The sequence below is a fragment of the Crotalus tigris genome, unplaced genomic scaffold, assembly GCF_016545835.1.
Source record: "Crotalus tigris isolate CLP2741 ecotype Arizona unplaced genomic scaffold, ASM1654583v1 scf7180000024337.5909745, whole genome shotgun sequence".
Lineage (NCBI taxonomy): Eukaryota > Metazoa > Chordata > Lepidosauria > Squamata > Viperidae > Crotalus > Crotalus tigris.
The window spans coordinates 3,865,296-3,878,526 of record NW_024100507.1 but is presented as its reverse complement, the minus strand read 5'-3'; the positions used below and the strand labels follow the sequence as shown (position 1 = coordinate 3,878,526).

Below are 13,231 nucleotides of genomic sequence, written 5' to 3'. Positions count from 1 at the left end.
TTGATGTTGATAAATAAAGGCAGGTTGAAATTTGCACTTGTTACAAAAATCATTGCCATTGATTTGCTCTCTGAAGCTTAGAGAGGTGGGTTCTTTTTAAACTTCCTAGAGCATTTTCAAAAAGTGCATGAGTAGCTTGCATGCCGTGCATTCTGCAATAGCTGCCAGTGTAGGGTGAACTAAGGATAGAACCATAAAGACCAAGATGTTTGTGCCTATGGAGACTTCAGATCTATATTTTAGAAACAGCTGCTCTCGCAAACTATGAACCATTATGTTTTTGCCAAAACCAAACCCATTTGTCATTTCCGTTCTCCTCGTGGCTACTCATCAAGGTATTTAGGAATGAAAACTTTCCCTTAAATAGCAGCCAGCTGCAGAGCTCATTCACTCAGGGAAACCACAACTCAGTGTTTATGGTGTCAGAACTGATCACTGTACAAGTGTTTGTAGTGTCACAAGCATGGCCCAGAGCTCAGCTGAGTGAGTCAGACAGGAGGAAAGGAATGCTTCAAAAGTTCCTTTTACAAGACAAGTATCTTGTTAATCATCACTTCTGATCCGACTGGATCTTTTTAAGGAAGTATAACAAGCTTTTACCAGCAATAGTATGTAGGGTTTTTTTAAGGAACAAATACCATAGAACTGCAAATGAATTGCATCTGTTGTGTTATTTGAGAGGAGAGATAATTAGTACAGTTTTGAGACTTTATTTTTAGCCTGGTTATCTCTTCCACCAAACTATTATCACCAAAGCTTTGGCTGAATATGATGCAGCCTACAATATAGATATAGTCCATATCGAATGCCGGCATATAATCCTGTTATATACCTGTAGCAGATTTTCATCTGATAGAATAAAAATGTAGAAATCTTGCCACAACTTTTAACAGCCTCAAAAGTCTTGTTTATTAGCCTTGCTGGAATTAGTATACATTTTTAGCAAGCATATAGTGTCTCAATCATACTTTTATTGAATAAGTGGAAAATCTTTAAAATTCAAGGTGTTTTTTTTTTTAAAAAGTGAAATTGGATTATTAGAAAACAAAAATGCCCCCCAAAATTTAAAAGAATAATTTTATAATGATAATAATAATAGCGTTGCCATATTGTTTTAATTTTGTTGTAGGTGGGGAGGTTATATAAGATAGATCTTATAGCTAATCTTTATTTCTTTTTTAAAGAAATTTTCTTATTTCTATCCTTTTATTCAAGGAAATATATAGGATTCTGATTTCTGGGCAGGAGGATCCCTCTTATTTTTCAATCTGTAAAGTACATTTACCTGTTGGAGAAAAGATGGATTTAAATGTCTACACTTCCAGGTTTTCACTATTTATTTTACATTTGACTGTTGATTGGATGAAGGAACTTCAGAATTCAGATATTTGGATTCAGCTTGAAAATTATTATCTGATCCCACTAAAATCCTGACAAGTGTTAAATTGCTTGTTCATCTGTGGATTACCTGCAGTTAATGGTTCAAATTTATTGGTTTTTTAAGAAAAAATATTTATTATGAGAAAATTCTAATTTAAAAATAGCTCATAACTTCATGTTTATAACTTTTATAAAGATAAAGTAAGTCTTTTGCAATACAATTAGTTTAAACAAAATTACTTCTGGGGTAATTGTGCTAAAATTTTTGGTAGAACCTAAACAGGTCTACTTTATCTTTAGCAGTTCTTGACAATTTATTGAACTTAGCATATTGTTTTTTCTGTTGGAAACTGATGAGATAGTTGAGATGCCTAAGCTTAGAAGGAAGATTTAGAAATGAACGTTAACAATCGATGCAAACTTTGGAATAATGAATTTGAATGTTGTATTTTGTGAAACCCAGGAGGATCATATTAAAGAATATAAAATGGAAGTCTTTGTATTTTAATATCTGAAATAAATAAATATATATATATATAATGAGATTAATACAACACAAAGCTCAATTTCATGTGTTAATTCCAAGAGAATGTATATAAAGGGCATCATGCAATTGTTTTGTTGTTGGATATGAGTTTGGAAATTGAAATATAAACTCACATGGTCTGGACATGTACTACTATGGCCACATGTGGGGCTAAATTCCAGTGGGTTATTAATATGTCTTTGGATCAGTCTTGCTGATTGAGGATGTTCTGCTTGGCTACCTTCCCAGCACTTGGAATTTATTTAGGCTTCAAGCACTGTAGATTTTATATGTACCAGGCTGGCCAAAAGAATTAATCTTAGAAGGATGGGTCTTTACTTGACATGCAGCAATGAATTTCTGATATTTATAGTTTGTTTTGCATTTCAACTGATTAGTTTTTGATAAAGAGAGAAGAGGACATTTGAGTAATCTGATCTGACACCGAGGGGAAATTTTGTTAATTTATGTTACATTATAATGTTCTAATTTTGAGGAGATAGAGTAATTAATTCTCTTACTTAAAATATGTTTAAGAAAAAATTAATATTCATCTCATACTATGCAGTTCATTATTTACATTTAAGTTAATTTACTTAATTTTAAAAGAGAAAAAAAATATGAATCACAGATCCTAATGTAAAAAAACTGAATGTTAAAATAGTCCTCCTTTCAGATTTCATGACAATTAAATATTTGTACAAATAAGATAAAGTAAGTTCAAAGCACTGCATAACTGACAAAAGTTCTGTATACTTCCACGCTTACAACATTAATTATGAATTTTTCCAGGCATAAGTGTAAACAATATTCATTTCTTTTGTCCTTTTGTTAGATCTTTTGAAACAAAATTAATTTGTGAGGCAATTCCTAGTGAAATTTTGGCTCCACCAGTGCTAGTATTGGGGCAAGGCAGTCCAGGTCATATTAAACAGTTCTATATTATAAACCTGAAAGACAAAAGTTGTTGAATTCAAAATACGCTTTACATAACCATAGCCAAACTAACATTCATTTCAGCTGCTAATTCAAAATGTACAACTGCTGGGAGCTAGTGAAAGAGGACAAGGAACTTTGTCAATATGATGATCTCATAAATCAAATCTCTAGACATCAGTTTCCATAGAAAATAAGATACAAAGTGTACAGATTAAAGCAGTAGTCTCTCAGTGCCATATTTGGAAATTTGTCAGGAAGTATTAGAACTTTTATAAAAGTTCTGCAACGGCTAGGTGGTTTAAGAAGATATTATAACTAGTAGCATTAAAATCTGTGAAGAGATTAATTAGGATGGACTATCTTGTCCAGTTTTTGACAGTGGTTGTCCATCAGAGTGACCAAATCAATTTCTGTTAATAATTCAAATGAGGCTGAAAGGCCAGTAATTCTCCCCTTTCTGTCATGATAAAATCATTGCATACTTCCTACATCCCTCAAAAATATAAAAAAAATACTGATCAATCAGAAGAAGTTGCCCACGTTGGAAACATGCCTGAACAATCTATGTTTACTTAATAAGTGAATTTAATGTTCTTCTTACACATGCTAATGTCAGATGTATGTATCATTGTTAAAGTTTATTCAAAATTAGAACTCACCTGTCACCTTTTTATTTTAATTGATGCCCAAGAAGGACACAACGGTACTTGAAAGCAAAGGTTTACATACTTTTTTGCCAGCCACAAATTTTTATTCCATTTATATCTAGCATTGGATTTTTTTCCTCAATAAATCAGTAATAATAATAATAAATAATAATAACAATAATAATGTTGGAAGGGACCTTGGAGGTCATCTAGTCCAACCTCCTGCTCAGGCAGGAAACCCTATACCATTTTGGACAAATGGCTGTCCAGTCTCTTCTTAAAAACTTCCAGTGTTGGAGCATTAACCGCTTCTGGAGGCAGGTTGTTCCACTGGTTAATTGTTCTAGCTGTCAGGAAGTTTCTCCTTAGTTCTAGGTTGCTTCTCTCCTTGATTAATTTCCATCCATTGCTTCTTGTCCTGCCTTCAGGTGCTTTGGAGAATAGCTTGACTCCCTCTTCTTTGTGGCAGCCCCTGAGATAATGGAACACTGCTATCATGTCCCCCCTCATCTTTCTCTTTATCAAATCAATAATGTTTTTGACTCATTTGTTCAATTGGTTTCTCTTTATCTGGTCTCAAGACTTGGGTGAAGAACAGATCACGTTTTAGGTCACATTTGAGCAGAAATATTGAAAATTCAAACTTTGTTCATAAACTTTGAAGTATTACCTGGACTTTTGGGGGAAGTATGGCAAACTGAAGATTTCTCCAGGAAAGCAGAGTTGACAGTCATAGCAAAGACTAAGGAACTGGTGAGCAGACTGTTTCCTTGGAAACTCTCTGGATAAAGAGAGGATGGGAGATTGCCCACATATGCTCCAGATGGCTGGTCCCCACAAGGAAACACCAGGAGTGATTTTTGGTAAGTCTGAGCTCTTGGAGATGACAGGATTAGCCAACTTGCTCACAGACATGGTGAAGACTTTTAAAGGACACTAAGTTTGCAAACTTCACTTTGTAATCACTTTTGAAAATTGTTCATTGACCACTAAGCTATTAGAGACCTTCAAAATGACAAATTTGAAAATGCTGGGTGCCTTTTATCCTGAATGAAAGAAAACTTTTATTATAAGCTTAAGAACTTTAAAAATCTGAAATAAGCAGCAAAAAGCTAAATACGATTATGATCTTAGAAAGTAATAAACCAACTAAAAGGCCACAATAAAATTGAAATATTGAAACTTTTATGATACATTTTAGGAATAAATTATAAAGTATGAACAGGTTCTCATGGGAAATGGATTGTCTTTTGTTTTTTATAAGACATAGATAAATAATGCAGAGCTGGTTTGATTTAGTAATTAAGGCACCAAGCTAGAAGCCAAGAGATTCTCAGTTCTAGGTCCACCTTAGGTATGACAGCTGGCTGGATGGCTTTGGACCAATCACTCTCTCTCTCTCTCTGCCCACCTCACTTCATAGGGTGGTTGTTGTGGGGAAAATAGGAGGAAGGAGTATTGTGTTTGTCCACCACTTTGAGTTATTTATACAAATAAAGGCAGGAGTTAAGTAAATAAATTCATGATTTCTGGACACTAAAGGATTAATTTTAGATAGAGGAAATATATACAAGATATTTATGACAATAAATATGCTGAAGGAAACTCATTTGAAAAATGGAATCAGAAAATAGTAGTCACAATGTCGACAGTGTTCTTATGATAGATTGTGCTAAAAAGAAATGTTAAATGTAGAAAGAATTTTATCTGACAAAATAAATTGCAGAGATGGTATTGAAAGTGGATTTACAGCTGACAGCCCAAGAAGCTGCAGTGTGGTCCAGAATGCAGTAGCATGTGCAGGTTTTGGGTGCCCCATGGTTCACTTGAGTTACAGTGCAGCTGTATACACTAAACTGTCTCCCAGTTGCTTTCTGGGTGCAATAATTACCTTTAATTATTCTATCCTTGTTTTAATTTCTCTTTTTATTGATGTTATAATATTTTTATATGGTTTTTATGTTTTTCATTGAATACTGCCCAGAATCACTCAGTGAGATGGTCTCTAAATTTAATATATTAATCAACTAATTAAATTCAAGGTCCTGGGTTATAACCTTGAAAGCTTTACATGGCATAGGGCCAATTTATTTGCAAGACTATGAGAGTATCTGCCAGTTACATAGAGTGAGTGGGCAAGTTCCAGATCTCCTCCCTTAGATGCCACCTTATGGGCAAGACTTCTCAGTGGCCACCACAGCCCTTTGAAACAACTTTCTACCTGAGATTCAATGGATGTCTATCCCTTAACTCTACAGAAGGTGGTGAAGACCTGGCTCTTCCCTCAAGCATTGAGCTAGGATGGAAGTTGAGCTGAGAAGCTATTTGGTCTTGCAACTGTAGAGAAGGCTATTTTTGTTTTATCTTGGTTTTAGATCAGTTTGGTGTAGTGGTTAAGGCAACAGGTAAGAAAACAAGAGGAGAAAGGAGTATTAGGTATGTTCAGTGCCTTGAGTAATTTACAAAAGTAATAAAGGTTGGACATTAAATAAACGAACAAATATGATTTATGCCACCTAGAATCATTATGAAATAGGCAGCCATATAAGTCTGTTAATAAAATAACAATCTGAATTGAGCTAATCCACATTGACAATGTTAATTAACTCATGCCCGAATGTATGTGTTGTTAACTGTTTTTTATGAATGGTCACTATAATTATTATATATTAAATTTTAATGCAAGTATCGCAGACTGCGTTTCTTAGTTTTCATTCCTTCTGAAGTCATTGTTAATTGTATGCTATCAACTGAAGCTAACATTCCATGTATCTGATGAAGTAGTATTTACTATATCAAAAATTGATGCCATAGTAAGCATATCAATTTTTATTGTGCCATAGTGCTTTTTGTTATGTTTTGCTGCAATCAGCTGTGGTGATGACCTCTTCAAGAAATATAGTGTATAAAATGCTTATATGGTCATAGAGCAGTGGTTCTCGACCCCATTTGGGGTCGAACGACCATTTCACGGGGGTCGCCAAACAAGGCTGTCCGCCGTTTTTTCCCCCTTTTCTTTGGCCATGCCCTTGGCACCCAGTGATGTATAAGTGGTTGGGGGTCACCACAACATGGGGAACTGTATTATGGGGTCGCGGCATTAGAAAGGTTAAGAACCACTGTCATAGAGTATAGGTGGCCCATTTTTTTTTCTTATGTCAAATGTGGAAAAGACATTGACACCCTTCTGCAGTTTTTGATCACCAGCAGTTATAGGTAATGCTCAACTTACAGCCATTTGTTTAGTGACTGTTCAAAGTTACAACACTGAAAAAAGTGTTGTTTATTACTATTTTTCACACTTACAAGCGTTGCATCATCCCCACGGTCATGTGAACAAAATTTGGACACTTGGCAACTGGTATGTATTATGATGGCTCCAGTGTCCCGGGATCATGTAATCAACTTTTGTGACTTTCTAACAAGGAAAATAAATCTGGCCATCTTTGGGGAATGAGGACTCGCTATATTAGAGCGAGTCCTTGTTCCAGCCCCTCAAAAGGCTCATCCTGTAGTACTGGTGACAGGGGAGTACAGGGCCCTAGTTGTAGGCTGCTGTTGCTTAATGCCAGGTCCGTTGTCAACAAAGCCCCCCTTGTCCGTGATTTAATATTGGACAGTGGGGCGGACCTGGCATGTATAACCGAAACTTGGCGGCCCTGAGGGGGGTGTCTCTCTCTCGGAGATGTGCCCGGACAGGTTTGTGGTGCTTCATCAGCCTCGACATCAGGGCAGGGGTGGGGGAGTGGCAGTCATCGCTCGGAAGTCCTTGAGTCCTCGTGGGATTCCTGCCCCGGAGGTTGTTGAGTGTGAGTCCCTCCTATTGAAGTTGGGTTCACGGGTTCAGTTGGGCTTGCTGCTGACGTACCTACCTCCCAGCTGCATTGCAACAGCCCTGCCTGCGTTGCTGGAGTCAGTAGCCGGGTTGGCGGTGGAGTTCCCCAGACTTATGGTACTGGGGGACTTTAACCTACCATCACTCGGCGATCGCTCAGAGGCGGCGCAGGAGTTCATGGCTTCCATGGCAACCATGGACCTGACCCAGGTAATCCAGGATCCGACTCATAGGGGTGGTCACATACTCGACCTTGTGTTTTTCTCAGGGCAATGGAGACATGATCTGGAATTAGGGGGAATAGAGATCTCACCCTTGTCATGGACAGATCATTTCCTATTGAGGCTGGACTTCAGAGCATCACTCCCCCATCGCAGGGAGAGGGAGCCGACTAGGTGGTTCCGCCCCAGGCGCCTAATGGACCCAGATCGGTTCCAGGAGGAGCTTGGGGAAATACCTGATTCTCTTGTCCACAACTCGTCTGGGTCCCTGGTTGCGGCCTGGAATGAGGCGGCGTCTGGGGCCCTGGATCGAATTGCGCCTTTGCGACCTCTCTGTGGTGGTGGTCCCCGGAGGGCGCCTTGGTTTACTGAGGAGCTCCGGGAGATGAAGCGCCACAAGAGACGTCTAGAGCGACGTTGGAGGGCCAGTAACTCTGAATCTGACCGATCACTATTAAGAGCCTATCTTAGGACTTATTTAGTGGCGATAAGGGCGGCAAAGCGTGTTCACTTTTCCGCACTTATTGCGTCCGCAGAATCTCGCCCGGCCGCCTGTTTAGGGTGACCCGCTCCCTTCTTAAAGTGGAGGAGGCGGAGGAACCCTTGCAGGGGAGAGCTGAGGAGTTTGTTCAGTTTCTCTCGGACAAAATCGCTCAGATTCAGAGAGACCTGGACTCCAACTGGGCAGTGCCAGCCGAGTTGCCGGGGGCTGGTCTTAGTCATGTTATCTGGAGCGAGTTTGAGCCTGTGACCCCTGATGAAGTGGACAAGGCCGTGAGGGCAATGAATGCCGCCACCTGTTTATTGGACCCGTGCCCCTCCTGGCTGGTTTCTGCCAGTAGGGAGGTGACACGAGGCTGGCTCCAGGCAATAATCAATGCCTCCTTGATGGAGGGGTCTTTCCCGCAACCTTTAAAGGAAGCGGTGGTGAGGCCCCTCCTCAAGAAGCCTTCCCTGGACCCAGCTGTTTTGAAGAACTTTCGTCCTGTCTCCAACCTCCCCTTTGTGGGGAAGGTTGTAGAGAAGGTGGTGGCGTCCCAACTCTTGCGATCCTTGGATGAAACTAATTATCTGGACCCTTTTCAATCTGGTTTCAGGCCCGGCTACAGCACTGAGACTGCTTTGGTCGCACTGACCGATGACCTCTGGCGAGCCCGGGATAGGGGTCACTCCCTCTATCCTGGTGCTTCTTGACCTCTCAGCGGCTTTCGATACCATCGACCATGGTATCCTTCTGCGTCGTCTCAGAGAGGTGGGGGTGGGCAGCACCGTATTGCGGTGGTTCTCCTCCTACCTCTCTGACAGGTCGCAGTCGGTGCTGGCGGGCGGACAGAGATCGACCCCTAGGCGCCTCGATCATGGGGTGCCTCAGGGCTCGGTTCTGTCCCCCCTCCTTTTTAACATCTACATGAAACCGCTGGGTGAGATCATTCGGCGACACGGGGTGAAGTATCATCAGTACGCGGATGATACCCAATTGTATATCTCCACCCCGTGTCCTTTCAGTGAAGCAGTTGACGTGATGTGCCGGTGCCTGGAAGATGTGAGGGTCTGGATGGGGGTGAACAGGCTTAGACTCAACCCTGACAAGACCGAGTGGCTCTGGGTCTTGCCTCCCAAAGGTCAACTGGATGGTCCATCATTAGTCCTGGGGGGGGCAAATTTACCTCCCTCAGTGCAGGCACGCAACTTGGGTGTCCTCCTGGACTCACAGCTAAATTTGGAACAACATCTATCGGCTGTGGCCAGGGGGACCTTTGCCCAGGTTTGCCTGGTGCACCAGTTGCGGCCTTATATGGACCGAGAGGCTTTACTCACAGTCACTCATGCCCTCGTCACCTCAAGACTGGATTACTGTAATGCGCTCTACATGGGGCTACCCTTGAAGAGCGTTCGGAGGCTGCAGTTGGTTCAGAATGCAGCCGCGAGAGCGATTGTGGGCGGGCCAAGGTACGCCCACGTGTCATCTATCCTCCACGAGCTGCACTGGCTTCCTGTGGGTCTCCGGACGCAATTCAAGGTGTTGGTTATCACCTTTAAAGCCCTTCATGGCATAGGGCCAGGTTACTTACCGGACCGCATACTGCCGCACAGTTCCCAGAGACCGGTGAGGTCCCATAGATTGGGCCTCCTTCAGGTCCCGTCGGCCAGACAATGTCAGCTGGCGGGCCCTCGGGGAAGGGCCTTTTCTGTGGTGGCTCCGACCTGGTGGAATCAACTTCCCCCCGAGGTTCGAACAACTCCCACCCTGCCGGCCTTTAAGAAAGCCGTTAAAACTCTCCTGTTCCAGCAGGCCTGGGGCTGATGTCCCCGGGGGGGCGGGACATGATCGGACTTGCGGTATGATTGAATTATTTTATTGTTTTATTCTCGATGATTGTTTTAATTTTGTACGCCGCCCTGAGTCCTTTGGGATTGGGCAGCATATAAATAAATTAAATAAATAAATAAACGGGGAAGCAAGATTCACTTAACTGTGCTACTAATTTAATAACTGCAGTGATTCATTTAACAACTGTGGCAAGAAAGGTTGTAAAGTGGGACAAAGCTCATGTAACAACTGCCCTGCCTAGCAATGGAAATTTTGGACTCGATTGTGGTCGTAAGTCAAGGACTCCCTTTAATATGCTGTGCCCACATTTTGATATTTTTATATCAATGTAATTCCCTGTTGATACTTGCTAAATATTTCTGTATTAAGCTAAAAGACCTAATTTCAATTTACAGCTACAGAATTTAATTTGAAAATGGAACCATTGGTTCAGCTACAAAGTCAATAGCTTGACTGACTAGTTTTGCCTTACACTTTCTTAATAAATGGGTGTTGTCCAAAGTTGCTTGTTTCCTCTTAACAAAGAAAAATATTGTACAAGGGTGTAGTAATTGTGCATACACATATTTCCCTGCTCAATAAAAGAACAGGGAAACATGTGCCTCAGAGTTATTGTCCCATTTCCAATGTGCCAAATTACCCATTCGTTTTTTTAGAATATAGTATTTTGTGCCTTGTGTCCAGAAACATGGGAACAGGGCACATTCATTAGTTCATAATTAAGTACGAGGGTTATCCTTTGAAAAGTTGGGATAGATTCTTAACTGTTTTAAGTCAACAGAGAAATCTAGGTAAATATTTCTTTGAAAGTTGGGGGGTTGAGGTAGTTTTAGAAATCCTGCTCTTGCAACTGCATGTAATATCAAATCAACAAATAAGCCCTATTTCCAGATTGTTTACTTCTTACCTTTGAGATGCAAAAGAGAAGCTAAAAAGGGAGAAGAAGAGAGCTATGGGTCAAAATAAGCTCAAATGATTCTATAGTGTAGTCATGGAATTTGAGTTAATGGAAGCCAATTTTTAGTCAAAAAGGTACGTGGGAATATTTAAAAGGAACTAGCAGGCATCAGTTGGCATACAATATCATAGAGTATCTGTCACATTATATCCTCCCAGCCCCCAGTAGAGCTGGTGACTTTTTTCCCCTTCCCTTCCCTTTTTTCTTCTTACTGAGATGAGGTCATTCAGATAAACTCACTCTCCCTCTTCCCCCCCCCCAAACTTAAAAAAAAATCCACAGAGGCCTTTATGTTTTTTTAATAATTGGCAGCAGCAGTGCTATTCTCCTCCCTTTCCCCCCTCCCTCTCTTTCAAGTGATGAATAGCTGGCCCTAGATCAAAGGCAAGCCCTAGGGTTTTTTTGGCTGCCACAAAAGGGCGTTGGAATTGGCAAAGCTCCCAGCTGCTTAGTGATAGGCATGCAGACGAAGTGCCAGGCAACAGAGGTCAGTGGCAAAATGTCTGTACACGTTCTTCATCTGAGATAATCTGGTTTCCCTTTTTGTTTGTGTCTTTCAGGCCAACAGCAAGTTGAAGCAGATTGAAAAGGAATACAGTCAGAAGCTCGCCAAATCTTCACAGGTAGGAAACAAAAAATGAAGCATACACAATGATATTTCTTTAGGAAAGTTTTCTCTCTTTTTTTGTCTTTTCAGTTAAAGATGAAAACAGAAAAACCACATTGATACCTATACTTATATTACCAGGATTTATTCTAACACCTGTTTCCTTTCCATAAAGTTAAATTCTGCTATTGGCAGATGTTACTTCGCTTTTTACGGTTTATTCTCACATGTTACCCACCCACTCAATATCAGTAAATTTAAATAATGAATTTGCCAACCTGTGGCATTAAAATGAAATTCTACAAATACACAGTCTGGTTCTTACAGTAGTGTTAATTTAGTTATAAGGAGAAGCTAACATCTCACATAAATACCAGAATTGGGTCATTGGATCTAGCCAGCTAATCCTAAGAGGTTATCTCTGTGTACAATATCCATGGCTGTTTTAGTTTTCATCTTTACTCTAGGGTGAAAAAAGAAAGAAATTGGTAGGTTACACACAATCTCCTGACTTTGCAGTGCTGTCAACCCAGTCATGCCATTGTAGATGGAAGTGGAAAGAGAAATAAGAGATTCTAGTGTCCTTTATCATGGCTGGGACTGAGGCCTAAAAAAAGATGGTCAGTTCCTACATGCTTAGGACATCCTGGATTATATATTACTTGAACATGGAGATATTTGCCGTATTTAGGTGGGGTGAAAGATGATTGATTACAAATTATTGTGAGTACATTATCCCATAAGACACTAGTATTTGGGCATGATGTTGCTTTTTAATTTTTTCTCCCTGTGCAGATACAATCTTTATGATAACATCATCCTTGAATATAGAAACACTGATAGCATTTGGGGGGGGGTGTAATTTTAAATAGATTGCTCCTGTCTAGCTCTACCTTTTCAGATAAAGTTCTTTCAAGAGTAGTTGTGCCCACATCAGTCCACCAGTAAAAACAACTATGTTGAACTGTTCAGAGGTATCCCAGTGGTCAACATGTTCCTTCTCTTGCTTACTTTGGTAATTCTATAAAGAATTCAATAATTCTATATTGGCTTCTATCAAAATTGGAAAGGGCATTTGCTCCATTTTCCCCCTTCTTGCTTGGAGAGGAAGGGTCAGATTTCTATAATATAGTTCAATTGATTATTGCGCTGTTATTAGTATAGGTTAAGCATGACCAAATTATATTTACATTTACTCTTTTAATTATGAAGAATAATTGTTCATTAGTACAGCCTGGTGGAACTCATTTTGTATCATTAGGAAAATAGTAGAAAGCCATAAATGTGGTATCAGTGGAGAGATAACATAGAATGGAAAGGAAGACTAAATAATTATTTTAAGGCTTGCACTGACTCCTCCCTGAGCATTAGATCTGCTGGAACTTGATTACTTTATTGCACAAGCAGAATGAAAATAGTTGCTTGAAATATATCTCCTGCATATTATGCAGTCTGGCCTAGATGTTACAGCACCATAATCAAACTTGGGAAAGCTAAACAGGGTCAAATTTGGTTAGAAGGTATGGGTGTAAGGCTTCCAGGAAATCTCAGTGTGTAGGCTAGACTGGGAAAAAAGATAGGCCATGGCAAACCCGTTCCATATAGTTGCCAAGAAATCTACTTGGACATATCCATGAAATCCTTATGGTAAAGTTCAGCTACAAGTAGATACAGCATTTATATAGACACCCATGGAAATAATTATTCCCAATTAAAATATAAAAGCCTGAAATGCTGACGCCGCTGAGGGTGTGAATATACTCTGGGAAACCAATGGACACCCTTC

General features: G+C 40.2%; 1 protein-coding gene across 10 annotated transcripts in view; it reads left to right on the top strand.

Moving 5' to 3' along the window:
• Positions 1-13,231, top strand: part of CEP112 (centrosomal protein 112) — a 312,867-nt gene that overhangs the window by 181,405 nt on the left and 118,231 nt on the right. For all 10 annotated transcript variants that reach the window (XR_005554525.1, XR_005554526.1, XR_005554524.1 and 7 more), the window contains one exon: positions 11,399-11,461. Coding sequence is in view for 6 of the 10 variants with exons in the window: in XM_039325516.1 (XP_039181450.1) it covers positions 11,399-11,461 (63 nt within the window). In the remaining 4 variants the exon portion in view is untranslated. The remainder of the gene's footprint in view (positions 1-11,398; positions 11,462-13,231) is intronic.